The following is a 25,417-nucleotide window of genomic DNA, read 5'->3' on the forward strand; positions in this document are numbered from 1 at the left end:
ATACCTAGGTATGTGGAGTGTGTCCCACATTCTTCTACTTGGGGTGTTGATCCCAGAGTGGTCTGGGGACTCTCCTGATCCCAGGAGTGGTGTCCGAGGGGTGGAGTCGGAATCGTCCAGGGAAGAAGGCCGCTGCTCAGTCAGATTTCTCCGTGGGTCATTGTCTGAAGACACAGTACACAGTAGTTGAGGCACATGTAAACTGATCCTACCAAAACCCAGAGATGGGAGGTCGAAAGTCTTTATAAAAATGTCTACAGCTATTGTATGTATTGGTTTGGCTGTTGCAGAAAATATGTCTTATGACGAAGTCTAGCTAGTAGTAATTTGAAAGACTGTTGTGTCTACATTACAGGAGTTCTAATAGTTAGCAGCCATCATGACACTGATGACAAATATCAAGACTCAAGATGATATTTGATAATTTGTCCGTCTCACAGTCTCTGGAGCATATCATATTCCCTTCAGCCAAGCCCTTACTGTAATGCTACACTGGTCTGTTCTGGTATAATGTGTAGTAGTGTTTTTATCCAACAGCATGCTATATAATGCTATAATTCATATCAGCCATATATCTGTCTGCCTTGTCAAATGGAATGTCATGTTGCACTAAATAATGGATTTTATTTGTTGCAGATTCATCTATCCTGTGGAATTCTGCTTATGCATAAAAGGAGATGCACTTAAAATATGCAATAATGCTAGATAAGTGCATACAAGTCATTCAGGAAACAATTTGCATTTGTAAGACAAAAATTAGTCAAATAATTGTTATTTTCGTTGAAAACTTGTCAGCAAATAATTCAGTTACGTTTTTCATATGTAATATATGTTTAGTGAGATCCCACAATGGGTGCGAGCAAATGGCACTCTACCCAAAGGGAAGTCACTCCAATCTGTAGTAGTCGTAATCCTTGCTAATGAACACAGAGGCAGGTTTGCAACAGGCATCATTTATTCTTTATATCTTACTAATTGCAACCACAGAAACAATTGATTGTTAAGCATTCTACTGACAATACCATTGGCATATTTAAATTCCTATCGATATGGTACTATTGTCGTGCAAATAATTATCGATAGATATATCGTTACACTCCTACCACGATATATCCTTACACTCCTACCACACATCGAGTTTGATCACACATCGAGTTTGATCACACATCGAGTTTGATCAGTTCAAAAGTCACTGTCTCCAGCAGGCCATATACTGATCAATGTTGATCAACAGAGGTGTATGTTGAACTTACCCTCTTCACGATCTCTGCGGAACTTGACGGCAGCAGCGTTGATGAGATTCATCCCATACAGGTTGTAGTCAATAAACAGCTGGAACAAACACAAATAATTTCATGATATCTTCATATTAAGAAGATTCTTAACAATGTACACTGCACAAAAGTTCCCTGGTAACACATTCATGTCCATAAAAGGTTTGTATGTTGTTTAATGCAGCACTCAGCAATATTCCAGCTATATGACGGTGGTCTGTAAATAATTGAGTCTTATGCATCAACCAAGTCAGCAAGCCTGACCACCCGATCATGTTAGTTGCCTCTTACGACAAGCATAGTCGACTTTTACGGCAAGTATGGGTTGCTGAAGATCTATTCTACCCCGGATCTTCATGGATACCATAAAAGGTAGTACTGTCTATCCATACTATGCTCTATATCAGAACGCTCTTTAGTACATATGCCCCCAGGAAGATCCAGGTTAGAATTGGTCTTCATCTACCCATGCTTGTCATAAGAGGAGACTGACAGGATTGGGAGGTCAGGATCACTGACTTGGGTGATACATGTCATCGTATCTCAATTACAAAGGCTGATGCTCTTGATTTCAATCATTGGATTATCTGGTCCAGACTTACAGACTGCTATCATATAGCTCGAATATTGCAAAATGAGGCATCAAACAAAAATACAAAACATACAATTTTTCTTCTGAAAGGAAGAGCCAAACAATATTTGTTTACCCACAATACATTAGTTTCGAAACATGCAGCATGTCAAGTCAACAATTTATGCATTTTTATCAAACCAGAGGACATCTTGTTTTCCTTATCTTCAAAAAGAAATTATCTGGTTTAAATTATCCCAGGGTCCAACAGAATATCAAACGGTCGGTCGGGATGTAATTGGCCCAGTGATGTCCTGGGGATCGAACATGACACACAGCAACAACAGACTATACATCTCAACAGAAATGAAATATCTGGACAGTGAAAGCCTTTAATCTGGATGTACCAGTACCAGTCAAATTGTCGGGATGAACATCTATCAGGCTCAATAAACCATATGTGTCTGGAGCGATTTCCATATGCCATTGTATAGATGTTCTCAACACTAATCCTTGGGCCATGTGAGCCACGTGTTTAAAAAATCTTTCTTCAAGAGAAATAATAAAGTAAGGTTAAAAATCATGTTCAAAATCGTGAGAAGAAACATCCTTTTTTCACACACACCCCAAAAATTGTGCTTACAGTCTTTCCAACATGTCAAACATAGGGTTGATCATAAAGCTGAGATACAGATTCTATGAAGTGTTGGAGGTGAGGTGTGTTGCTGTGTACTTTTGTAAAGTGTCATTTCTGTTACCTCTTCTGCATACACAGCTGATTCAAGCCCAAAACTAAAATTCAAATTTGAATCCTGGGACAAATACCAAACATTACCTACTTTCCAAACCCTCAGAAATGGCCAGAAAATATTAACACAGTCATGACATGTTCTTTAACCTACTGACAAAAACATGTGAACCAAATCTCACATATGTTCCCAGTATCCTATTAAAAGTCATGTATAACATAAAAAAAATTCCAGAATCATAAAAATCTCTACTAAAAACAGAGTTCAAAGTAAGAATCAGACAGTACCATGAGCATGTATGAATCGCAATCAAATAGGGATGATACCAGTGTACCATGATACAAGTGAGTGTATCCTGCCCCAACCAGGGGCTCCGTCACAAAGCAGTAACTGACCAATAAGTGTTAATGAACATGGTGAAGGAATAGGTGAACATAGCTTGGAGCTGCACTCTATCTCTAAGCTGGCATCACGAGAGGCTGCGCTAGTGCACATTAATAATGGAGAGAAAAGTGAGAAGTATAGATTTAATCAATTAGAGCAAACCAGTAATGGTCAGAAATACAAACTGGCTCACAAGTATTGAGTTGGTATACCATCAATGCTATGATATTTATAACTTGAAAGTTTTCCCTTGTCAGTTATAAAGCTGCTACGTAATAATGCAGACCTGGGGCCTGTTCCACCAAGGAATCTTAGTCCTATGACTGTTGTAAATCTATGCTAAAGTATGGCAGTTATGATCATCTTAGCGCTACCATGTACTTAAGTCTATGCTAAAGTATGGCAGTTATGATCATCTTAGCGCTACGAGTGTTGTAAGTCTATGCTAAAGTATGGCAGTTATGATCGTCTTAGCGCTACGAGTGTCGTAAGTCTATGCTGAGGTAAGGGAGTTATGATCATCTTAGCGCCAAGATCGCTTTGTGGAACATGACCCTGGTCACAATCATACACTGCTGATCTACTAAAAATTAGTCAAAGGCCAGCATCCAAGAACCTGGGCCCTGTTCCACAAAGCAATCTTAGCACTACGACTGACTAAGTTCTTAACTATGGCAGTTACGATCATCTTAGCCCTGGGCTGTGTTCCACAAAGAGATATTAGCTCTACAAATATAAGGCTAATTCAAGGATATGGAGTTATAATATTTGGAGTGCTCAAGAAATGTTTCAAAAACAGGGCATGAAGGTGTGGGGTGAAGGTGTGGGGTGTGGTGGGATTGTGTGATGTCACGTGAGGGTTGGTTTGGAGGGGTGGGGGTGGGTTGGGGAGGGGTGATATTAATGGCCATTGAGTATATGTGTCTTCAGTCATGGGACCATTGTTGGTTGGTTGTTTAGCGCCGCACTGAGCAATATTCCAGCTATATGACGGCGGTCTGTAAATAATCGAGTCTGGACCTGACAATCCAGTGATTAATAGCATGAGCATCGATCCACACAATTGGGATCGATGACATGCATCAACCAAATCAGTGAGCCTGACCTACCGATCCCGTTAGTCACCTCTTAACAACAACAACGGATTGCTGGGGATCTATATTCTCGCCAAGAAGAATGTAGATTGATGTCAATCAATGGATTATTTACAGACCACCATCACGTAGCTGGGATATTACTGAGTGTGGTGTTCAACAACAAACACACACATACTTGTTTGCGCCCTGTTACAAACTATTTCTGTCTATTGAGTTTGCTGATATTTACGTTTCTGAAATATAATTGAGTCATCTGAATCATAGAATAACATAATAACAATATTTATAAATATACGCTCATATCTGCTATATGTCACCAACAGCAAATATGTTAATATATGTCTTGATTCTCGATCATTCAGTATCAATCACAATGGCCAGTCACAGATGATCATATTGAATACGGCTCCCAGATGGCGACACATCGCAATGTTCATGACACATCTGTACTTAATTGCCATGTAAACAATAGCAGATCAATATTGCCAGATCTGTACCATGCGTCTGCTGCCAGTCTAACTCCCATGGCTTGCTAAGTGCAGGCCAACTAATGCAACACAGTAACAGCTCATGTCTCAGATAGTTACTGGCTCTAGATGTCCTACCACCTCCGTAGTCTAGTGGTAGAGCGTCTGCCCAGAGTGCGGAAGGTCCATGGTTCAATCCAAGGCCGCGTCATACCAAAATATGTTCAAAGATGGTACTTCTTGTTACACTGCCTGGCAGTCAGCATTAAGTTTGTTTGTTAGTTTGTTTGTTGTTTAACACTGCACTCAGCAATATTCCAGCTATATGATGGCGGTCTGTAAAATAATCGAGTCTGGACAAGACAGTCCAGTGATTGACATCATGAGCATCAATCCACACAATTGGGATCGATGAAATGTATCAACCAAGTCAGTGAGCCTGACCACCCGATCCTGTAAGGCACCTTTTACAGGAACTATGGGTTGCTGAAGACCTATTTTACCCCGGAATCTTCACGGGCTCTCGGCATAAAGGGGCTAAAACAAGGACTGGTCGGCTTGGAGTCAGCATACTGTGTCTCAGTGGGATGTTCATGTTAAACTGCTGCATGGTATCTCATTGGGCTAGCACCATAAAATCGGCATCAGTCCAGATGAGTACACAGACAGACAGACAGACAGACAGACAAGACAGACAGACAAGATATTGCTATATATACGTGCAATAATCTTGGACGCGGCGTACTACACACTACAAACAGCACAGAATGATTAACACTCCAAACCAAACTAGACTGCAACACTCAATTAACTGTAGCAAAACTTCTAAATCCGCTCACCGATACATAAACCTTCAAAGCATCAGGCATATTCCATATTTAAACTCAACTACTAGGCCGCATATAATCACCTTCAAAACTTAAACCACCACTAATCAGGCTAATAAAATGCAAGTCCAAAAAACACACATCCACATCCACATCCTTCCTTCGTCCCCCCACCTTAAGCCCCCAAGTTTCCAAATTCCAACTTTCTCAAAATTGGAAATAAACAACCCTAATGCCACCCAGGTTGCCTCACCTTTCGGACACACCCTCCTAGGCAATCTCACCACATATGGCCTGACGGGCCCGTGTGTGAAATACGCATCATGTCGGAACGTGCACGTTAAATCTCCTATAGTAAGTAAGTAGGGATGCGGCGTCAAACCCCATTTCACCTCACCTCTATATGTCCCATCACATTCAGGAAGGTTGCTAACAGTTGCAAGCAGCCACTGTGACCCTCATAGTGTTAAATGGAGAGAACACTGCCTGACACACAAGCAAGCAAAAACTTTATCACGGAAACCATTACATGTCATCCTGCTGGCTAAGGCAAAAGATTCCACAACCATTACATATACCATATTCAACGTAATGAGTGATCCGCTCTAATAAGTGCCCACGGCGATATTTGTTAATATATTGGCTAGTGAACAATCCCAATTCGCACCCCTTCCGCTTGAACAACATGAACAAGGTACACAAGACTTATTTATTTGCATATAATACGCACTCGTGTGTTACATGCAACCTTAATTATGGGCAATTAAATTCTTGAAAAATATATCTGTCGTATTTAAACATTTCAGGCTGTCAGCATAAATCATGAACTCTGTTTTTTTTCTCACTAAAATAATATTCTAATAAGAGCTCCCTATTTCTAATTTTTAGAGCTCCCTGGGCGTTTATTACTCTACATAAATAAATGCTACAATGACCAGTGACCAAATTCCTGTCAAATTAAATATTATAAGAGTGTTGTCTTTAAAGAAATCTATGCATATCATATGTTCTTATGGATGTTTTAGGTACAGGGTATGTAAATGCACATGGTTGCATATTCATAAATATTCGATTCTAGTGGCCATGAATAACGAATTCAATTCATGAATGGATACGGTTCGATTCACCAAATACACGAGTGAATCATAACGGCCCTAGTGCATACAAACTCAACACACGTCGGAATCAAACGTTGAGATGTGTTTGTGTGCATTGTTTCCAACCCTTATTTGGGAGACAAGGCTGGGAACCAATGATAGCATATCATGTTACTGTGTCACAACCTTAGTGTTCCCTTATTAATTTCCATCAGTATATATTCATCTTTCTCGGGCAAATCATTGCGGTTTTCATCCACATCTTAAACGATTACTTCTTACTACAGAAGATCCCAGTTTCTCATCTGGGAGGGTTCTACTTCTAGTGTCTGACAAAGCCTGTTTAGTACAGCACTGTAGTGTTTCAGTACTTGCCCACCCTATTCTAGCTGTGTTGGTTGAGTAAAGGTGTCCGATTTGGGTTGAAGCCAACCCCCAAATTTGCAAAAACAGCTGCCAAGCCAACCAGTAAGAATTGTTATTTTATAAACAAAGTGTCTCATTAGTTGTTTGCTCAGTAGTGAGTGAGTGAGTATGGTTTTACGCCGCTTTTAGCAATATTCCAGCAATATTACGGCGGGGGACTCCAGACATGGGCTTCACACATTGTAACCATGTCGGGAATCGAACCCGGGTCTTCGGGGTGACGAGCGAACGCTTTAACCACTAGGCTACCCGACCGCCCCTGTTTGCTCGGTAAGGATAAGATATATAGATGAACAGCTTCTTTATTACAATATGGAAGGATGTTTGGTGTAGGTTCTAACACACTTATCAAGCATGTGATGTACAGAGTATGGTTGACAAGCATATGTCAGGTATGAAGCAGTGTTTATCAAGTGTCCTCATTGCTGTCTATAAAAAAAAATCAGTGCGAATGCAGTGCAATATTTCCGTAACCCAGTTAAATACTTCACCATGATCAATATTCTTCAGCCTCAGTGATCAAAAAGTAAAATAAGATGTCACAGCTGTTTGCTAATCGTTTGTGTGGTTTTAGAAGCACACTGTCAATATGGGGTAGTGTTAATCTGTGTGTGATTGCGGACAGTACTGGCAGCATTGAAAACAACATGTCTCTCACAATGTTCAACGACATGGTCCCAAACAGGAAGATTTACCTAACACTCAGAACAGTATTTTGATGCAGATAATTTATAAGGACAGGCTGCAATAAATGCATACTCATATTGGAGGCAGGTGTTTGCAGGTAAAGAACATATTTCAGTGGACCTTCAATTCGGTCAATTCAATTTTGGTAATACAATACTGGCAGATATCCCTGGAATGAGTTAAATGGCAATCAGGGTTAGAAATTCCTGCATTTTACTGATGATGGCTAACATGGCTGAATTGTACAAGTTCCCAGTGCCTAAAGGGCACACTGAGACCACAGCTTTAGAAAGTGGCACTAGTCCTGTTGTCCTTGCCAAACTGCCCAATAGTAAAGGTATCATAGGGACTAGTAGAAATTTGCCATTTTTAGGGGTTTTGCTATATGATATCATCATAAGAACAAGTGGACTGAAACTGTTAGTTTCTACCGCTGCTGAGAAATCATATTTTTTCCATAACTATAGCTTGTAACAGCGTTTATTATATGAAGCTGGTGATAATGTTTTTGCACAAAAAAATATATACACATGACCGCACTTAGTGTGCAGAATCATTCATAAAATATATTTGGGGATTCTGAAATAAATTATTGAAAGTCTACAGACACTACTACTGAACATCATCACAGTGTTGTCAGCAGGACATGTACACAGGAGCTGTTTACGCCACAAATACAGAGGAACATGAAGCGGTCTTTTCCCCATTTTTCAGTCACACCTGAATGGAGGCAATCAAGAGACATTGTTTCACAGTGGTGGAGCGAGCAAGGTTAATGAACCACCAAACATTCAGTACCATCATCTGAGACAAGTGTCCTACGTTCAACACCATTCCTTTCAGAAGCCAGACGACCGCCTCCGTGGTCTAATGGTAGAGCGTCCGCCCGGCACTCGGCATTAAGGGGCTAAAACAAGGACTGGTCAGCTCGGAGTCAGTATACTGTGTCTGAGCGGGGTATTCATGTTAAACTGCGGCATGGTATCTCAGTGAGCTAGCACTATAAATCGGCATCAGTCCGGCCTAGTACAAGCAGCCACACACACACACACATACATGTGCATGCACGTCACCATATAAGTGCAATAATCTTGGACGCGACGTTAAACTCCATTTCACCTCACCTCACCTCAGAGTGAGTGAGTGAGTGAGTTTGGTTTTACGCCGCTTTTAGCAATATTCCAGCAATATCACGGCGGGGGACACCAGAAATGGGCTTCACACATTGTACCCATGTCGGGAATCGAACCCGGGTCTTCGGCGTGACGAGCGAACGCTTTAACCACTAGGCTACCCGACCGCCCCTCCTCACCTCAGAAGCCAGACCACCTACCTGCCAGGGCTATCCCCTCTATGAAGAAAGCAGCAGTCTTACTTACTTACTTATATTAGGAGATTTTACGTGCGCTTTCCGACTGGAGCGTATTTCGCACACGGGCCCGGCCGGGCCATTTAGTGGTATAAAAGTGGTAGCGAGAGGAGTGCAACCAAGGAGGGGGGTTTAGTGGTTGCTTATATAAAGTTTTGAAATTTTGAGATTTGGAATACATGCCTTGGGGGAGTGGTTGGGACTAAGGGAGTGTGTGGGGGTGAGTTGATGTTTTTTGGATGTTTAGTGTTGGTGGTTTAGTGAAGTTTTAAATACGGTTAATTAGTTCTGTTTTGGTTAGCAGCAGTCACACTCAAACATCTACTTCACCACATTTGAAACAGTGTCATCGGGATCCAATTAATGACAACCATTGTCTGGTACAACACTTAATTCTGAAGGGTGATGAGACAGCCATGTTATGCCTAGAATCTAAGTTTATTCACTTAGCTGCCATTAATCCCCTATTGTACTCTGATTAGCATGCTTTGTTAGTTCCTATCTGTTTAGTTTTATATCTGCCTGTCAGCCATAATGAAAAGGCTAGCTGGCAGTCATGTCATTTTAATTTCCTTATATTTATGACTTAATCCGTGTGGCCCTGACTTTTGAAGCCTGTAGGTCCAGGCTGGAACAAAAGCTAATAAAAACTCAGGGATGAGAATGGATATTTTCCTTTTCAGCTGAAACTTCTTTTCAAAGGAGCATGGTCCATAATTTGGGAGTGTTGATGGGGGGTTCCTTAGAATTTAACAAATTTGTGGTCACAAAATTTCAGGATCTGCGGAAGATTCTCATCCCAGAATACTACCACTAATTAAATATCCTCTACATCAAAACTAAATAATTTCTTCTTCTAAACCATAGTACAGTATAGAAGAGGAGTCTGCTGTAAGATATGCTGCAAACTCTGCTGAATCTTCAACACTGATGAAAAGTGAATGAGTGAGTTGTATCACAATTATTTTAGATGTCCCTTACAAACATAAGGAGATTGGGATCTATTCTGTCTGGAAGGAAGGTAAAATGCCCTATTAAACTATATCCTGTGACAATATCGGCCACTAAAGTTATTCTACTGCATGAATACATTCAGCCACAGAGCCAACCAAGGTGTAACCAGAGCCCAACTAGGTGGGGTCAGGCTGCACTTCCTGACACACTATCTACACATGATCTAGCTCCAAGACAGGCTGCTGAAACCCTCTGCAGTTGTACCTAGTTCTCGGGGGATTACATTCAACTTTTATTGGTAACACTTTAGTTTTCAGAAAAATCTCCAGAAAGGTTACAATGTCTGACTTGCGCTATTGTGAATACCGGCACTGACATACAGCGGTGGGGAGGGACGCTTGATCAAAGCAACTGTATTACACCCCTTACTAACCAAAAAATATAGATAAGTGTAAGGTTACATGAAAACTTTTAATCTTAAAAGAACCTTCAAGTCTCTTAATTTCAGGAGCTGAAAAGGGGATGAATATAGGCTGTTAGAACTGATAAGGGAGTGAGTATAGGCTGATAGAGCTGAGAAGGGGATGAATACAGGCTGTTAGAACTGATAAGGGAGTGAGTATAGGCTGATAGAGCTGAGAAGGGAGTGAGTATAGGCTGATAGAGCTGAAAAGGGGATGAATATAGGCTGATAGAGTTGAGAAGGGGATGAGTATAGGCCGATCGAGCTGAGAGGAAGTGAGTATAGGCTGATAATAGTGATAGAGCTGAGAAGGGGATGAGTATAGGCTGATAGAGCTGAAAAGGGATTAGTATAAACTGGTAGAGCTGAAAAAGGGATGAGTATAGGCTGATAGAGCTGAGAAGGCCGAAAGAGCTGAGAAGGGGATGAGTAAAAGCTGATAGGTCTGAGAACTACACTACTCAAAAAAGAGAGTTAAAGACGACCAGTTGTTTTCATATGAAAACAGTTGATCAGTCATGGATGGGAGGTATTGCAACACACAGCCTTCAAATTGTGGGTGTTCTTCATCTTGTTTTGAGTAGCATATTTGCTCTGGGATCTGTATGAGAGACTAACACACACACTCACCTGTAAGTTGTACGGTATGTGAGCCTCGTGGGGCTGGAAGGGCTTGTTCATCACTGCGCCACCCAGTAAAAGGTCAGCTGCCCTGTAAGGAATGACACAAGTAAGTCATTGGATACATCCTGACCAAGGCGAAAGCTAACTAATTATGTCATTTCAATCCAAAATACTAATCATCATGTATAGGGGAATATTTATCACAACAGTTAGTACTTCATGTACTAGTTAATTACTGAATTTTATTTTATTTTTTTAATCATGTGTTTCAATTAACAGATAAGATGGCCATGACATTATTTATTTGTTCTGTCTGTCTGTCTGTCTGTCTGTCTGTCTGTCTGTCTGTCTGTAACTGAAGACCAGTCCTTTACCAATCCACAACACTCTAAATTGTGCAAAGACTCTCCAGGTCTATGCCTGAGTATTTTAATCAATGAATACAACCATGAAGATCCAGGTTAGAAAAGGTCTTCAGCAACCCATGCTTGCTGTGAAATGTGACTATGCTTGTCGTAAGAGGCTTGCTGACTTGATTGATGCATGTCATCATATCCCAATTACCTAGATAGATGCTCATGATGTCAATCACTGGATTGTCCAGTTCAGACATGATTATTTACAATCCAGCATCATATAACTGGAATATTGCTGAGTCCAGGGATAAACAACAAACAACCAAACATGATGACACATGATGAGATTATTATGCCACAGGTCTTGATAGGTTAACACTGGTGAAACAAGCCCAGGTACATTACTGACACATCATAGTGAGTTGGGTTAAACGCCACTTTTAATATTATTCCAGTTATATCACAGCATGTCAGCTTAATGTGTGAGGAAAGCCCTACACTTTCTTGAGAGGAGAGGGAGTCTAACATCAGAGAAATTCTCTTAGATCTTCCCTCCCCGCAGATCCATCCAGTCAGCGCTACAGTTTCTTCCTTTTGCAGCAGAAGTATTGACACCCTTATCAAGGGTTCAACTAGATCGCTAAAGACTATACTCCTGCAGGTTCTTCTAATCCTAAGCAAAATCTTCAATCTTCAAGAAGTGAGTGAGTGAGTGAGTGAGTGAGTGAGTGAGTGAGTGAGTGAGTGAGTTGGGTTTAACGCCGTTTTTAACAGTATTCCCGTTATGTCACGGCGTGTCAGCTTAATGTGGGAGGAAAGCCCGAAGTGATGCAGACCTTAGACGTTTACCACTTCGGTGAAACCCACAAGCATGGGTATGGTGCTGACAAACCTAGAAACATAATCAGGACGAACTGGGATTTGAACTCACAATCATAGGTTTTTTTCGTGCCCAGGGGACGCAACTCTGCACAACAAATTGCGGCGCCTTAGACGACTGGGCCACCTGTGCCCCCTGCCATATCATAAACATTAACACCACCAGCAACAGACTTTCAGCAATACTGTAGCATGGGAGGACGTCAATGAGGGACAAGTCTTACACGGTTACCACTTTCAAATTCAGGCAGGCATCACATCCATTGTCATGTACTGTATTCGACGTAATACGCGCCCAGGGCGCTCACAAAATTAGAAATAGGGGGCTCTTATTAGAATATTATTTTTGTGAAAAAAACAGAGTTGAAAGATAAATTTCATGGTTTATGCTGATAGCCGGAAATGTTTATGTACGACAGATATATTTTTCCAGAATTTAATTGCCAATAATAAAGGGTGCATATATCACACGAGTGCGTATTATACGCGAATAGGGGAAGGAAGCGGTGCGTATTAAATGCGAATAGGGGTAGGAAGGGGTGCTAATTGGGTTTGTTCACTAGCCAATATATTAGCAAATCTCGACGTGGGCGCTTATTAGAGTGGGGCGCTTATTACATCGAATACAGTATTTTCAGTTGACATATAATGATGTATTTTCTATGTAAAATACATTAATGGAGTTGCCCAGTCACCTGCTTATGTTTGTTGAGGAACACGTCATCAATGAGGTTTTTAAGACATACCGGTATATTTAGTGAGTGATTGATTGAAATGTGTTTTACGCCACTTTTAACCATGTTAACAGTATTCAAGTTTTATCATGGCATGTCAGCTCAATCTGGTAGGAAAGCCCAATGTTGATGTTGACCACTTTGGAGACACCTACAAGCACGGGAATGGTGCTGACAAACCTAGAAACAGAATCAGGTGAACAGGGACTCGAACCTACAATCATAGGTCACAGTCATACCCAAGGGAGGCAACTCTACACAGCGATTGGAGCGCCTTAGACAATTGGGTCACCCGTGCCCCGACCCAAATATAAGTAGCTTATGAATTGTTAAAGCAATACATTGATACATGTTGTTGCCTTATTAACATGGAGTTTATCTTGTGCTGGGAGTTGAAAGGGATCGGATTTCCTTATACTGTAAATTTTTAAATTAATGCATCTCCAAATTAATACTGCTGACTGCTGACCTCTAGTCAAAAATGCGACTCAATATCAATGTGACTCCCCCCACCCCATCCCCAGTGGAATGATACATATCCTTACCATAATCCAACGTTATCCTAATTCAATCTCACAGCAAATAGCACCGCTTACTTGCGCTGAGTAGAGCACTTCCGTAAAAACAATAAACAGTGTTTTCCTAAAACAACACACAGTTAATATGCTTATTCTGTTGACAGTTCAGTTCAAAAGGCAATAAAATAATTGAACCAAGAACTGTTAACTGATTGGTAAGTGGAGAACGTGTCAACAAACCTAAGGCAAATGACAAGACAAAGGTTGTAGATCTGAGTAGTGGGATGAAGCCTATCGGTGAGCGTTGGGTCGTGTCAGCCTTTGATGAGTATTGCATGAGTGGCTTCTCTCTGGACTGTTGTGTTTAATCTTATTGTTGAAAGTCATTTTGGACACATAAATGTTTAATTATTGCGAACAAAGATCACTCACATTTTTCGCATTCAATTCACGCTCAAGTTAATTTCAAGATATACAGTATTTTAAATATGGATGAACAAAGTACATACTCTGCCACACAATCAGCTAATATTGGTGTATGTATGCATGAGTTGGGGTTAATGCCACTTTTCAAACTATTTCAGTCCTAACGACATGATCAATGCAGTGATTTGTAACATGGTAAGTGTGAGGCTAAGATCACACAATATCCATGAAAATGACAGCAATCCGAATAGCTGGTTGCCCCAAATTTAACAACAATGACAATAATCATCATCATAATAGCGCAAAATCTACATCAGGGTCTTGCTCAATGCGCAAATTCAGCATATGTTTGTTTGTTTTGTTTGTTTGTTTGTTGTTGAACGCCACACTCAGCAATATTGCAGCTATTTGACAGCGGTCTGTAAAAAATCAAGTCTGGACCAGACAATCCAGTGATCCAGTGAACATCATGAGCATCAATCTACGCAACTGGGATCAATGACATGCATCAACCAAGTCAGCGAGCCTGACCACTCGCCTCTTACAACAAGCATAGACGCCTTTTATGGCAAGCATGGGTTGCTGAAGACCTATTCTACCACAGATCTTCATGGGTGTCAGCATATGTACATATGTAAAATAGAGAGGGGACAGTAAGATAGTAAAAATATACACATTCAGTTGTAGTGTTCAAAAAGGTATGTTTAGAGTCCAGACTCAACACATTGATACTTGGTGCACTTTTGAGGCTGAATTAAGGGAAGGGAGTTCCATAGAGAGGCAACAGTATGAGAGAAAGATCAAGCAAGGAAGGACTTTAGTCTGTATTTTGGTACAGACAGGAGAAGAAGTTGGTCATTTGAACAAGAGGAATCAGTTGCTACAGTCACCATGGTCACAACAAATCTTTTTAGAATATCCCAGCAGAATGATGTTGGGTCCTCTGAGAATGGGTTTCACACATTGTACCCATGAGGATCAAACCAAGGTAGTCGACATGGCAAACACATGCAATACCCACAAGGCTAGCGCACCCACCATCTGGTAATCCATGGTTAATACAAAACTTGAGCCATCAAACTTAAGGCCTTTTCAAAGGCCATGATCCCGTTTTTCACAGCAACAGCAAGACCCAAGGGTGTTTTAAAACAGAATAATAAGGACCTGCTTACTCTATTTGATTGTAAATGTAATGGCTCCATGTGCACATCCAAATATCTTATTAAAATATTTATATTATCCCATTTAAATATATGAATTCTTAACACCTTGGGTTCACTATTATCTATCGATCGAGTTGCAGTCTGATCTTTTGCTGCATGATGTCATCACATTATCTGGGCAAAACTCTCACACTGGTTGCTGAAATAAAAGCCTCAAGGCATGTGATTGAATTTAGAATTAAGACAGATTTAAATTTAAGCCGCTTGTTACAACGAACTGTCAAATGTATTCCCTTTCAGCCAGCCCAGCACTTTCAAGGCCTCGCAAGACTAGACTGCCAAATCCAAGGATTCTTCAAAGCCAGACTGCCAAAACCAAGGCCTTACAAGGCCAGACCGCAAAATCCAAGGACTTACAAGGCCTGTGAGAACACTGATATGAATTTTCTAAATGGCAGAAAGATGCATAGTGTGTTTGCTCAGTGACATGAACACACAGCCTTAGAAACTAACTCAAGTCCTCTTGTCCCAGTCTCCCACATATCGCTGAAGGCTAGTCCTTGTTGACTGGTAATACATGTTCAGTATTTTGAAGCAACAGCTTCCTTCTCTGATTTGACAGTGATTTAATAAAATATCATCCCCTGACATCTGCTTTCTTTTCGGCAGCAGCGGATGATGTGTCACCTGCTACACATAAAGGTCCAAGGTTTATTGATTCAACACATCACATTTACTGACATACTCATTGTCATTGATTCTTGTCTCTTTTTCTCTCAATCTGGGAAGGCTAGTGAAAACCTTGTGAGGACAGTGGTGCAATAATCTCCTGACTAGAGAAGCTACAATAGACTCCAAAACAACCGCAAGCCCTCATTGGAACTATAACATCGACTTCAATACAATAATATAAACCTAAGCATTAAATCCTCTTCTTTATTAGGCCTGTTATCAGTGAAACAGAAGTCATATGTGCAAAGCAATTACACTAGTATGAATTGGGATGGGAGTTTTTCTTCCAAATTGGGAATATTTAAAGATATCAGCTGCAGACTTGGGGCCGAATTTCAGCCTCTGAGTAGGTAAATACTCAACTTCATTACTGAAGGGTAACATAGGCATACCTTGGTATATGCTGGGTGTCAAACATGCTAACAAGTGTCAATAGTAGGGCTGCAACGAATAACCTATGAGGCGAATACGATTCGTATCACGAATACAGGGTAATGAATACAAATATTTATTCACGAATACAATAATAAATCAGTAGTTGATGTATTATTTGTTATATTCAGTGAACATTAACAACATAAGTTATTTGACGTGGTTTGTTAATTTTCTATATTATACATTTATATACTGCACTTGTCCAGGTACTTAGTCTTAGTATCTGCTCAAATGCTACAATGACCAGTGACTTAATTCCTGTCAAATTAAATATTATAAGAGTGTTATCTTTAAAGAAATCTATGCATATCATATGTTCTTATGGATGTTTTAGGTACAGGGTATGTGAATGCACATGATTGCATATTCATAAATATTCGATTCTAGTAGCCACGAATAACGAATTCAATTCATGAATGGATACGGTTTGATTCAACCAATACGCGAGTGAATCGTAACGGCCCTAGTCAATAGGCCTGAGTGGTTAACAGTTGAAGAACATGGAGTTTGTGTCTTTGTTACACTGATTGGATGCTTTTGTGAAACTGGAAGATTGGACGACCAAAGACATGAAAAGTCCTAGATTTAAGGTGATGGAAGTTGACAATGCAATATTTTCTGAATCCTTTTATTTATTATTACCTGAGTGAGCCTTTAATAATGTCATGGAAACAGAGGTTTGATCTGAGAAACCATGCCCCAAAATGGAAACAATTACAGAGGTATTCTTTAGCTTTTTTGTTGTTTAATGCCAAACTCAGCAATATTCCAACTAGATGACAGTGGCCTGTAAATAACCGAGCCTGATTTTCACTGACTGAAGGTACTCGGGAACAATGAAAGTGAAACAGTGTGCAGCCGTGTTGAACGATTTTAAAAATGACAATTCTACACATGATAAACATGTAATAGAATCCAGAGTTCCAGCTAACTTTTTGAGCAATAGAGTTTTTACTTGAAGATTTCTATTTTAATTGGGTTATTACATTTGTCATAAGGTAACCAATATTTTTTCACTCATCTATTCATCAGTCTAATGGGTTTTTCCCAAAATGAGTTAACATTTTGAATTTCCAAAAAAATAAAATAATGTTTTAGATGTACATGTATATAAGGCTTCTAACTATAAGCTTGACTCGGAAAGTAAATTAGCTTGTAATTGTGTTTCAGAAATTAGCTCCATTGTACGCATACTGAAATAGCTTCATTGGGCATTTATGCATGCTGGTTTCATACATTTGAGTTTTTCATTTAATGCATGCCTTTCTGTACGCAAGTTAATTGAAAGTAATTGGGTTTTGAATATTTTTTTATTTTTTTTGGGGGGGGGGGGGGGCGGTATTTGATTTAAACAGTATTTTATTTATTTCCATTAATGTTCAGATTTTACATTACATAACGTTACAAAATGGAAAAAGGATTAGCAAACAGGCCAAAAAGGCCTATATTAATGCTTCTCCTAATATTGTACATCATACACGTAGATTGTAATGAAGTCTATAGAGCAGACATTAATGAGTAACACAAAATGAAATAAAATGGAAAGCAAGATACCAAATGCATTTTATATTCATATTAGGGGGTGTATTTTTTACGCAGATACGTAGCTAATCTGTAGCTCTGGAATCTAATACTTTCCGTAGATCTGTACTTTGAATGTTTGTATTTCAAGAACACATAGAATGGGTTCAAACCTTTACTATGTGACATTGCTATTTATAGACTTGACCTGCATTTTTAACATTGCAACCTTGTGTATGCTGCACATGCTATAGACACAATAGGTTTATTCCAGAAACATATCTCATTAATGTTTTCAATGAGCTCGATAGCTGATACACAATCCAAAGGTTACCAACAAAGGTATAACAATAAATAATAGTATTATTAGGGCTGACATGCAACCCACCTTATCTGATTGCACACCTGCCAAAACTCAATAATCAGCTGAGTTTGTAAACAAAGCTGTGTATGACAAGGATGTAGTCACATTACTACCATCCAGTCTATCTACACATAAATCATTACACGTTGGCCCAGCTTTTATAGCCATTCATAATTGGTCATAATTTACACATTCAAAATATTGCATAAAAACAGGTGTACTTATTAATTTGATAAAAATATATTAAATCGCCTACAACAAACTGCCAACTACGAACAAAGTAGATTTGTATAGGAATTTAATATTCTGAACTTATAGCCTCCTTAACTCTCCACAAAACTGCCATGCCTAAACAATTTCTGGTTCATTCATATTTAAATTTCGTCCGTTTGGCTCCACCACAACATAACAAAACAGTTTCTTCACTATTAAGAATTTACCTACACAAAGCATATTAACTGATGCTTCCCTGTCACCTGTTGAGAACCTCAAAAACATTCAGCTTTAGGACTGCAACAGTACACTTCGTTGCAACATGAATAGGTGAGGACTACAATACACAGTACAAGGAAGTTCAATTCCTCGGAAATCGTTTGAAAAACCACCAGACTTAGACGTCTTGCGCACTCAAGTAAAAGATACTACATTACAACAGTGTATTCCACCTGTTACCTTACATAAATTGAACTGACTGGTTGGTGAATCGTAACACCCTGATTCACATTGAGTTCAGAATGTCCCCTGTATTCTGCTGTATTCTGAGGAGGGCTTTCGCATGGGGCTCCAGGGTTGTACCCAGAGCTACTATTCAACCGGAAGCTTGCAACAAGACTTAGTAAAAATTCCTAAATTGTAAAAGAATAATCCACTTCATGTTCTCGAATGTTAATAACTGCTAAATCGGCTGAGTTGACTTGTTTATTTACAACAGGATAAACAGAGGGATAGGCTTCATTAGTTAGGAGATAAACATACTGTCAGTCTTTGAAAGTGATACACATAAGGAAGAGAATATATGGATGTCGACTTCTTTATTATGAGGAACACAACAACTGGCGACAAAGGAAACTACATGAAGCCATTGACATGGACAGGAGACACCAGCCAGCCATGAACCATGACCAGGGAACCTATCTGCCTATAGTGCTTGGGACTTATTGCTTTGATCTTTGTCAGGGCTAATTGCCTAGCTGTCTTCAATATGCTCTTTCCTATGTCCATTCTTTCACCTATCAGTGCTAATTACCCCCGGCTTCCCATTTGCCCAGTGTCCATGGCCTATTACTTATATCTATGAAACTTAAGTACTGGCTTCCATACTATCAGTGCTTGGGATAACACTTTCTTAGTAAAGTACAGATTCTTGTACTTTTGGGGGTTGAGTCACGTCCAGGATTGGAAACCCACACTTGCACTAATCACCTGATGAAGGAGTAAGCATATACCCTGAAACGTTGTGTTCCTCATAATAAAGAAGTTGACATCCATATATTCTCTTCCTTAAACATACATGTACTGTGTTTTCAATGTAGAGCTAGGTTACCTGTAGATTTAACCACACTAAATTGAATTTGGAACCGAAAGCACAGCTTCATAAGCTAACATGAGGTGGGCACCCCTAAAGAAAACTAAGCCAGTCTTGGAAAGGTTTTGTTCCACACTGCAGGTCACAATTATGACATCATATTGCTCATTGTGACATCAAAGATATGATGTTAAGGTCGTATGAAGAAAAGCGCCAAATTCCAAGCTCTCTGTTATCCTCAAAACTTTGAAAAATACATTCTCTTTGTAGATTTCTATCTGTGTTTCTGCACAAAATGTATTGCCACAAATCCTTTCGAGACTGTAGTTACCATAATTTTGCATTTTGCAGCCTATAATTGTACATATAATTATTTAATTATTGCTACCGGCATGGACTGTATAAGAAGTACTGTAGATTAGCTTCCGTGGTGATGAGTCTGTCAAATCGGCTGTTACCATAATAATATAATAATATCAGAAACACTATGTATTTCTACACACATGGGTATGATTTAAAAACGATATTACATGGCAGTAGTTCAGTCAGCAGTTCTACAAACATGACAATTCTTAAATCAATTCACGATTTCATTGTCAAAAGCAAAAGATTCGAGTAGCTTTATTTTATGCATGTAATAATGGAAAACTGCTATATCTTATTTCACAGACACCACTTGTATTGGCTTCATATATTTCATTTGTGCATTTAGTATGTTTATGTTTAGCATGGTTTAGCACTATCTTACATATAATCTGATATATAACCAGCTGTTGCAAAGTTATTACCTGGAGAGGTATTTACATAAGCAAGTTTTGCTTGTTTATCGATCCAGATTTCTTTTGAAATAAAAATATGTTTAAACAAAATTGTCTGTTTCAATCAGAGGGGGGGGCTATTGTGATTTGATACCAATCAAAATCAAATATTTTCCAAAATTATCGTAGACGTTACATTATTACACTGAATGATGTCATGTTAAATACCTTTGAATTTCAGAAAATAAGTTCAGTTCAGTTTTGAATACAATACATATTTTTGGGTTGCGCACTTACTTTTGATTACATGATAAATATTCGGGGTCAACAATCATGTCTTTCACAAGTCAAATAAAATATCGATAAAAAGACCATCCATATTAACTTGCTGATATGCAATAAACCAGATCCTAAAATATATCATGACATGTAATTGATGACAATAAGTACTGTTCCTTTTTGCCTGTTTTCTCCCCCCATGATGTTAGCAGAGTGAGTAAGTTGGGTTTAACACCACTTTCAACAGTATTCCAGCTTAATGTGGAAGAAAATCCCGACATGAAGCAGATCTCAGACGTTCGCCACTTTGGGGGAACCAGGTATGGTGCTGACAGACCTAGAAACATGATCAAGAGAACCTTGATTCAAACCCAAGGTCATAGGTTTCTGGCATGCACAAGGGATGCAACTCTGGACAGTGACTTGCAGCGCCTTAGTTAACTGGGCCACCTGTGCCCCCATGATGCTATGGTGAGTGAGTGAGTTGGGTTTAACACAGCTTTTAACAGTATTCCAGTTATATCACGGCGTGTCAGCTTAATGTGGGAGGAAAGCCAGAAGTGATGCAGGTCTCAGAAGTTTACCACTTCGTTGAAACCCACGAGCACGGGTATGGTGCTGACAAACCTAGAAACATAAACAGGGCGAACTGGGATTCGAACGCACAATCATAGGTTTCTGGCGTGCCCAAGGGACCCAACTCTGCACAGCAAATCGCAGCGCCTTAGACGACTGGGTTACCCGTGCCCCCCATGACTCTATGGATTTATTTGAGTTCATAGAGGAAGTATTACTCTTTGTTTACAGGATATTATATTAGCCCAAGGCCATCAGACAAGAACATATTTTGTCCAGAAAAATGCACGTCCATGACACTGACATTTCGATTTCAAAGCAGGTACAGACAACATCAGAAATATATTTACACAGTGAACATGATGAAGTTTAACGAACAGGTAATAAACATATGACCTACTTCTTGACAGATGAAGGGTTAAACATGTAGATCTTGAGGAATTCTTCTTCCTTGGCATGGTATCCATACATTGGACTGAAACAAAGGAACACAAATCATCTACATGTTTGTTTCAGGAATCAGAGAAGCACAGTTAAACACACCATCCACAAGTTTGTTTCAGGAACAGATCAGGCAAACACAGGAACATATCAGACAAACACAGGAACAGATCAGTCAAACACAGGAACAGATCAGTCAAACACAGGAACAGATCAGTCAAACACAGGAACAGATCAGACAAACACAGGAATAGATCAGTCAAACACAGGAACAGATCAGACAAACACAGGAACAGATCAGACAAACACAGGAACAGATCAGACAAACACAGGAACAGATCAGACAAACACATGAACAGATCAGACAAACACATGAACAGATCAGACAAACACAGGAATAGATCAGACAAACACAGGAACAGATCAGACAAACACAGGAACAGATCAGACAAACACAGGAACAGATCAGACAAACACAGGAACAGATCAGACAAACACAGGAATAGATCAGTCAAACACAGGAACAGATCAGACAAACACAGGAACAGATCAGACAAACACAGGAACAGATCAGACAAACACAGGAACAGATCAGACAAACACAGGAACAGATCAGACAAACACAGTGACACAAAGCATCTCTATCCAGGAGCTTTGCTTACAGCAGTGACTATTGTCAGTCATCCTATCTGTGTACAGGATCTAAGCAGCATGTACAACTGTACACCAACAAGATGAGATTTGTTATGTAGATACATTGCTGTTACTATGCTTCAAATCGTCCTGGTTTTTCTGCCTTTATTATCTGTGCATTGAAATAATGCAGGTGGTCAGTGAGTGAGTGAGTGAGTGAGTGAGTGAGTGAGTGAGTGAGTGAGTGAGTGAGTGAGTGAGTGAGTGAGTGAGTGAGTGAGTGAGTGAGTGAGTGAGCAGGCAAGTGAGTGAGTTTAGGTGGGTAGGTGGTAGTTTGGGTGGACGTATGAATAGGTGGGTGATGTCTGTGAGTGTGTGCAGAGATGGTTGAGTGAGCCAGTGAAAGGGTGCAGGGATAATTGAGTGAGCCAGTGAATGGGTGCAGGGATGGTAGAGTGAGCCAGTGAATGGGTGCAGAGATGGTTGAGTGAGCCAGTGAATGGGTGCAGAGATGGTTGAGTGAGCCAGTGAATGGGTGCAGGGATGTTTGAGTGAGCCAGTGAATGGGTGCAGGGATGGTGGAGTGAGCCAGTGAATGGGTGCAGGGATGGTTGAGTGAGCCAGTGAATGGGTGCAGAGATGATGGAGTGAGCCAGTGAATGGGTGCAGGGATGGTTGAGTGAGCCAGTGAAAGGGTGCAGGGATGGTGGAATGAGCCAGTGAATGGGTGCAGGGACGGTTGAGTGAGCCAGTGAATGGGTGCAGGGATGGTTGAGTGAGCCAGTGAAAGGGTGCAGGGATGGTGGAATGAGCCAGTGAAAGGGTGCAGGGATGGTGGAATGAGCCAGTGAATGGGTGCAGAGATGGTTGAGTGAGCCAGTGAATGGGTGCAGAGATGGTTGAGTGAGCCAGTGAATGGGTGCAGAGATGGTTGAGTGAGCCAGTGAAAGGGTGCAGAGATGGTTGAGTGAGCCAGTGAAAGGGTGCAGGGATGGTTGAGTGAGCCAGTGAATGGGTGCAGGGATGGTTGAGTGAGCCAGTGAATGTGTGCAGAGATGGTTGAGTGAGCCAGTGAAAGGGTGCAGAGATGGTTGAGTGAGCCAGTGAAAGGGTGCAGGGATGGTTGAGTGAGCCAGTGAATTTGTGCAGGGATGGTGGAGTGAGCCAGTGAATGGGTGCAGAGATGGTTGAGTGAGCCAGTGAATGGGTGCAGAGATGGTTGAGTGAGCCAGTGAATGGGTGCAGAGATGGTTGAGTGAGCCAGTGAAAGGGTGCAGAGATGGTTGAGTGAGCCAGTGAATGGGTGCAGAGATGGTTGAGTGAGCCAGTGAAAGGGTGCAGAGATGGTTGAGTGAGCCAGTGAAAGGGTGCAGGGATGGTTGAGTGAGCCAGTGAAAGGGTGCAGAGATGGTTGAGTGAGCCAGTGAATGGGTGCAGGGATGGTTGAGTGAGCCAGTGAATAGGTGCAGGGATGGTTGAGTGAGCCAGTGAATGTGTGCAGAGATGGTTGAGTGAGCCAGTGAAAGGGTGCAGAGATGGTTGAGTGAGCCAGTGAAAGGGTGCAGGGATGGTTGAGTGAGCCAGTGAATTTGTGCAGGGATGGTGGAGTGAGCCAGTGAATGGGTGCAGAGATGGTTGAGTGAGCCAGTGAATGGGTGCAGAGATGGTTGAGTGAGCCAGTGAATGGGTGCAGAGATGGTTGAGTGAGCCAGTGAAAGGGTGCAGAGATGGTTGAGTGAGCCAGTGAAAGGGTGCAGGGATGGTTGAGTGAGCCAGTGAATGGGTGCAGGGATGGTTGAGTGAGCCAGTGAATGGGTGCAGGGATGGTTAAGTGAGCCAGTGAATTGGTGCAGGGATGGTTGAGTGGGCCAGTGAATTGGTGCAGGGATGGTTGAGTGAGCCAGTGAATGGGTGCAGGGATGGTTGAGTGTGCCAGTGAATGGGTGCAGGGATGGTTGAGTGTGCCAGTGAATGTGTGCAGGGATGGTTGAGTGAGCCAGTGAAAGGGTGCAGGGATGGTGGAGTGAGCCAGTGAAAGGGTGCAGGGATGGTGGAGTGAGCCAGTGAATGGCTGCAGGGATGGTTGAGTGAGCCAGTGAATGGGTGCAGGGATGGTTAAGTGAGCCAGTGAATTGGTGCAGGGATGGTTGAGTGGGCCAGTGAAAGGGTGCAGAGATGGTTGAGTGAGCCAGTGAAAGGGTGCAGGGATGGTTGAGTGAGCCAGTGAAAGGGTGCAGGGATGGTTGAGTGAGCCAGTGAATGGGTGCAGGGATGGTGGAATGAGCCAGTGAATGATTGCAGAGAGGAGTACATGTACCTGACTTGGTAATGACATGGTGATGAGAGTGAGCCAAGAATAGCCCCAGACACCACACAGGAACATAAATCACACCCATCTCGCCAGCCCAAGCAAGTCTGCCCTCAGGGCTGTTGAATTTCAAATTTTGTTGTTATGTTACAGCATTGTGCCCTGAAGCAGTCCTGCTTAATTTCCCTGCACCCTCTAGAAATCAGGATCAACTCATTACAAAAGGCTCAGTTGTTCGTTGTGAAGCAAGCGAAATAAAAGTTGCGTGTAGCATGGCTTCCCTTTGCCTGTAAACAATAAGTCTAACTGCCAACCCCTACATGGCATGTTTCTGAAATGACTAACACCTCCTTGCAACTGATGATTGATTGATGATTGATTGATTGATTGATTGAGTATGGCTTTACGCAGCTTTTAGCAATATTCCAGCAATATCAAGGTTGGGGACACCAGAAATAGGCTTCACACATTGTACCCATGTCAGGAATCGAACCCGGGTCTTCGGCGTGATGAGCGAACGCTTTAACCACAAGGCTACCTGACCGCCCCTGCAACTGATGAATGAGGACGTGTGTATCAACATGAATAAGCCATCTCTCCACCTCCCTTAACCTGATCACCCCCATAACATCTGAACATGTGAAAATGTGTCAGCAATCATCACATGCCATAACCACTGGAGCGCATCAAGGTAAAGAAACCATGACAAATTACAGTCCCCTGTTTTCCCCTGAATCATGCCTCCCGAGCTGCAGCAGTCCTTATTCCCAAAATGACAGT

At 41.0% G+C, this 25,417-nt stretch overlaps 1 protein-coding gene across 2 annotated transcripts in view; it reads right to left on the reverse strand.

Annotated features, from left to right (window-relative positions):
• LOC124140350 overlaps positions 1-25,417 on the reverse strand; it is a 124,822-nt gene that overhangs the window by 50,779 nt on the left and 48,626 nt on the right. For both annotated transcript variants that reach the window (XM_046507886.2, XM_046507885.2), the window contains exons 4-7: positions 21,656-21,730; positions 10,996-11,077; positions 1,254-1,332; positions 5-164 (exon numbers count right to left, since the gene is read on the reverse strand). In XM_046507886.2, coding sequence (XP_046363842.2) covers positions 5-164; positions 1,254-1,332; positions 10,996-11,077; positions 21,656-21,730 — 396 coding nt within the window. The remainder of the gene's footprint in view (positions 1-4; positions 165-1,253; positions 1,333-10,995; positions 11,078-21,655; positions 21,731-25,417) is intronic.

This window comes from Haliotis rufescens, unplaced genomic scaffold (assembly GCF_023055435.1).
Source record: "Haliotis rufescens isolate VD_foot unplaced genomic scaffold, xgHalRufe1.0.p SCAF_5, whole genome shotgun sequence".
Lineage (NCBI taxonomy): Eukaryota > Metazoa > Mollusca > Gastropoda > Lepetellida > Haliotidae > Haliotis > Haliotis rufescens.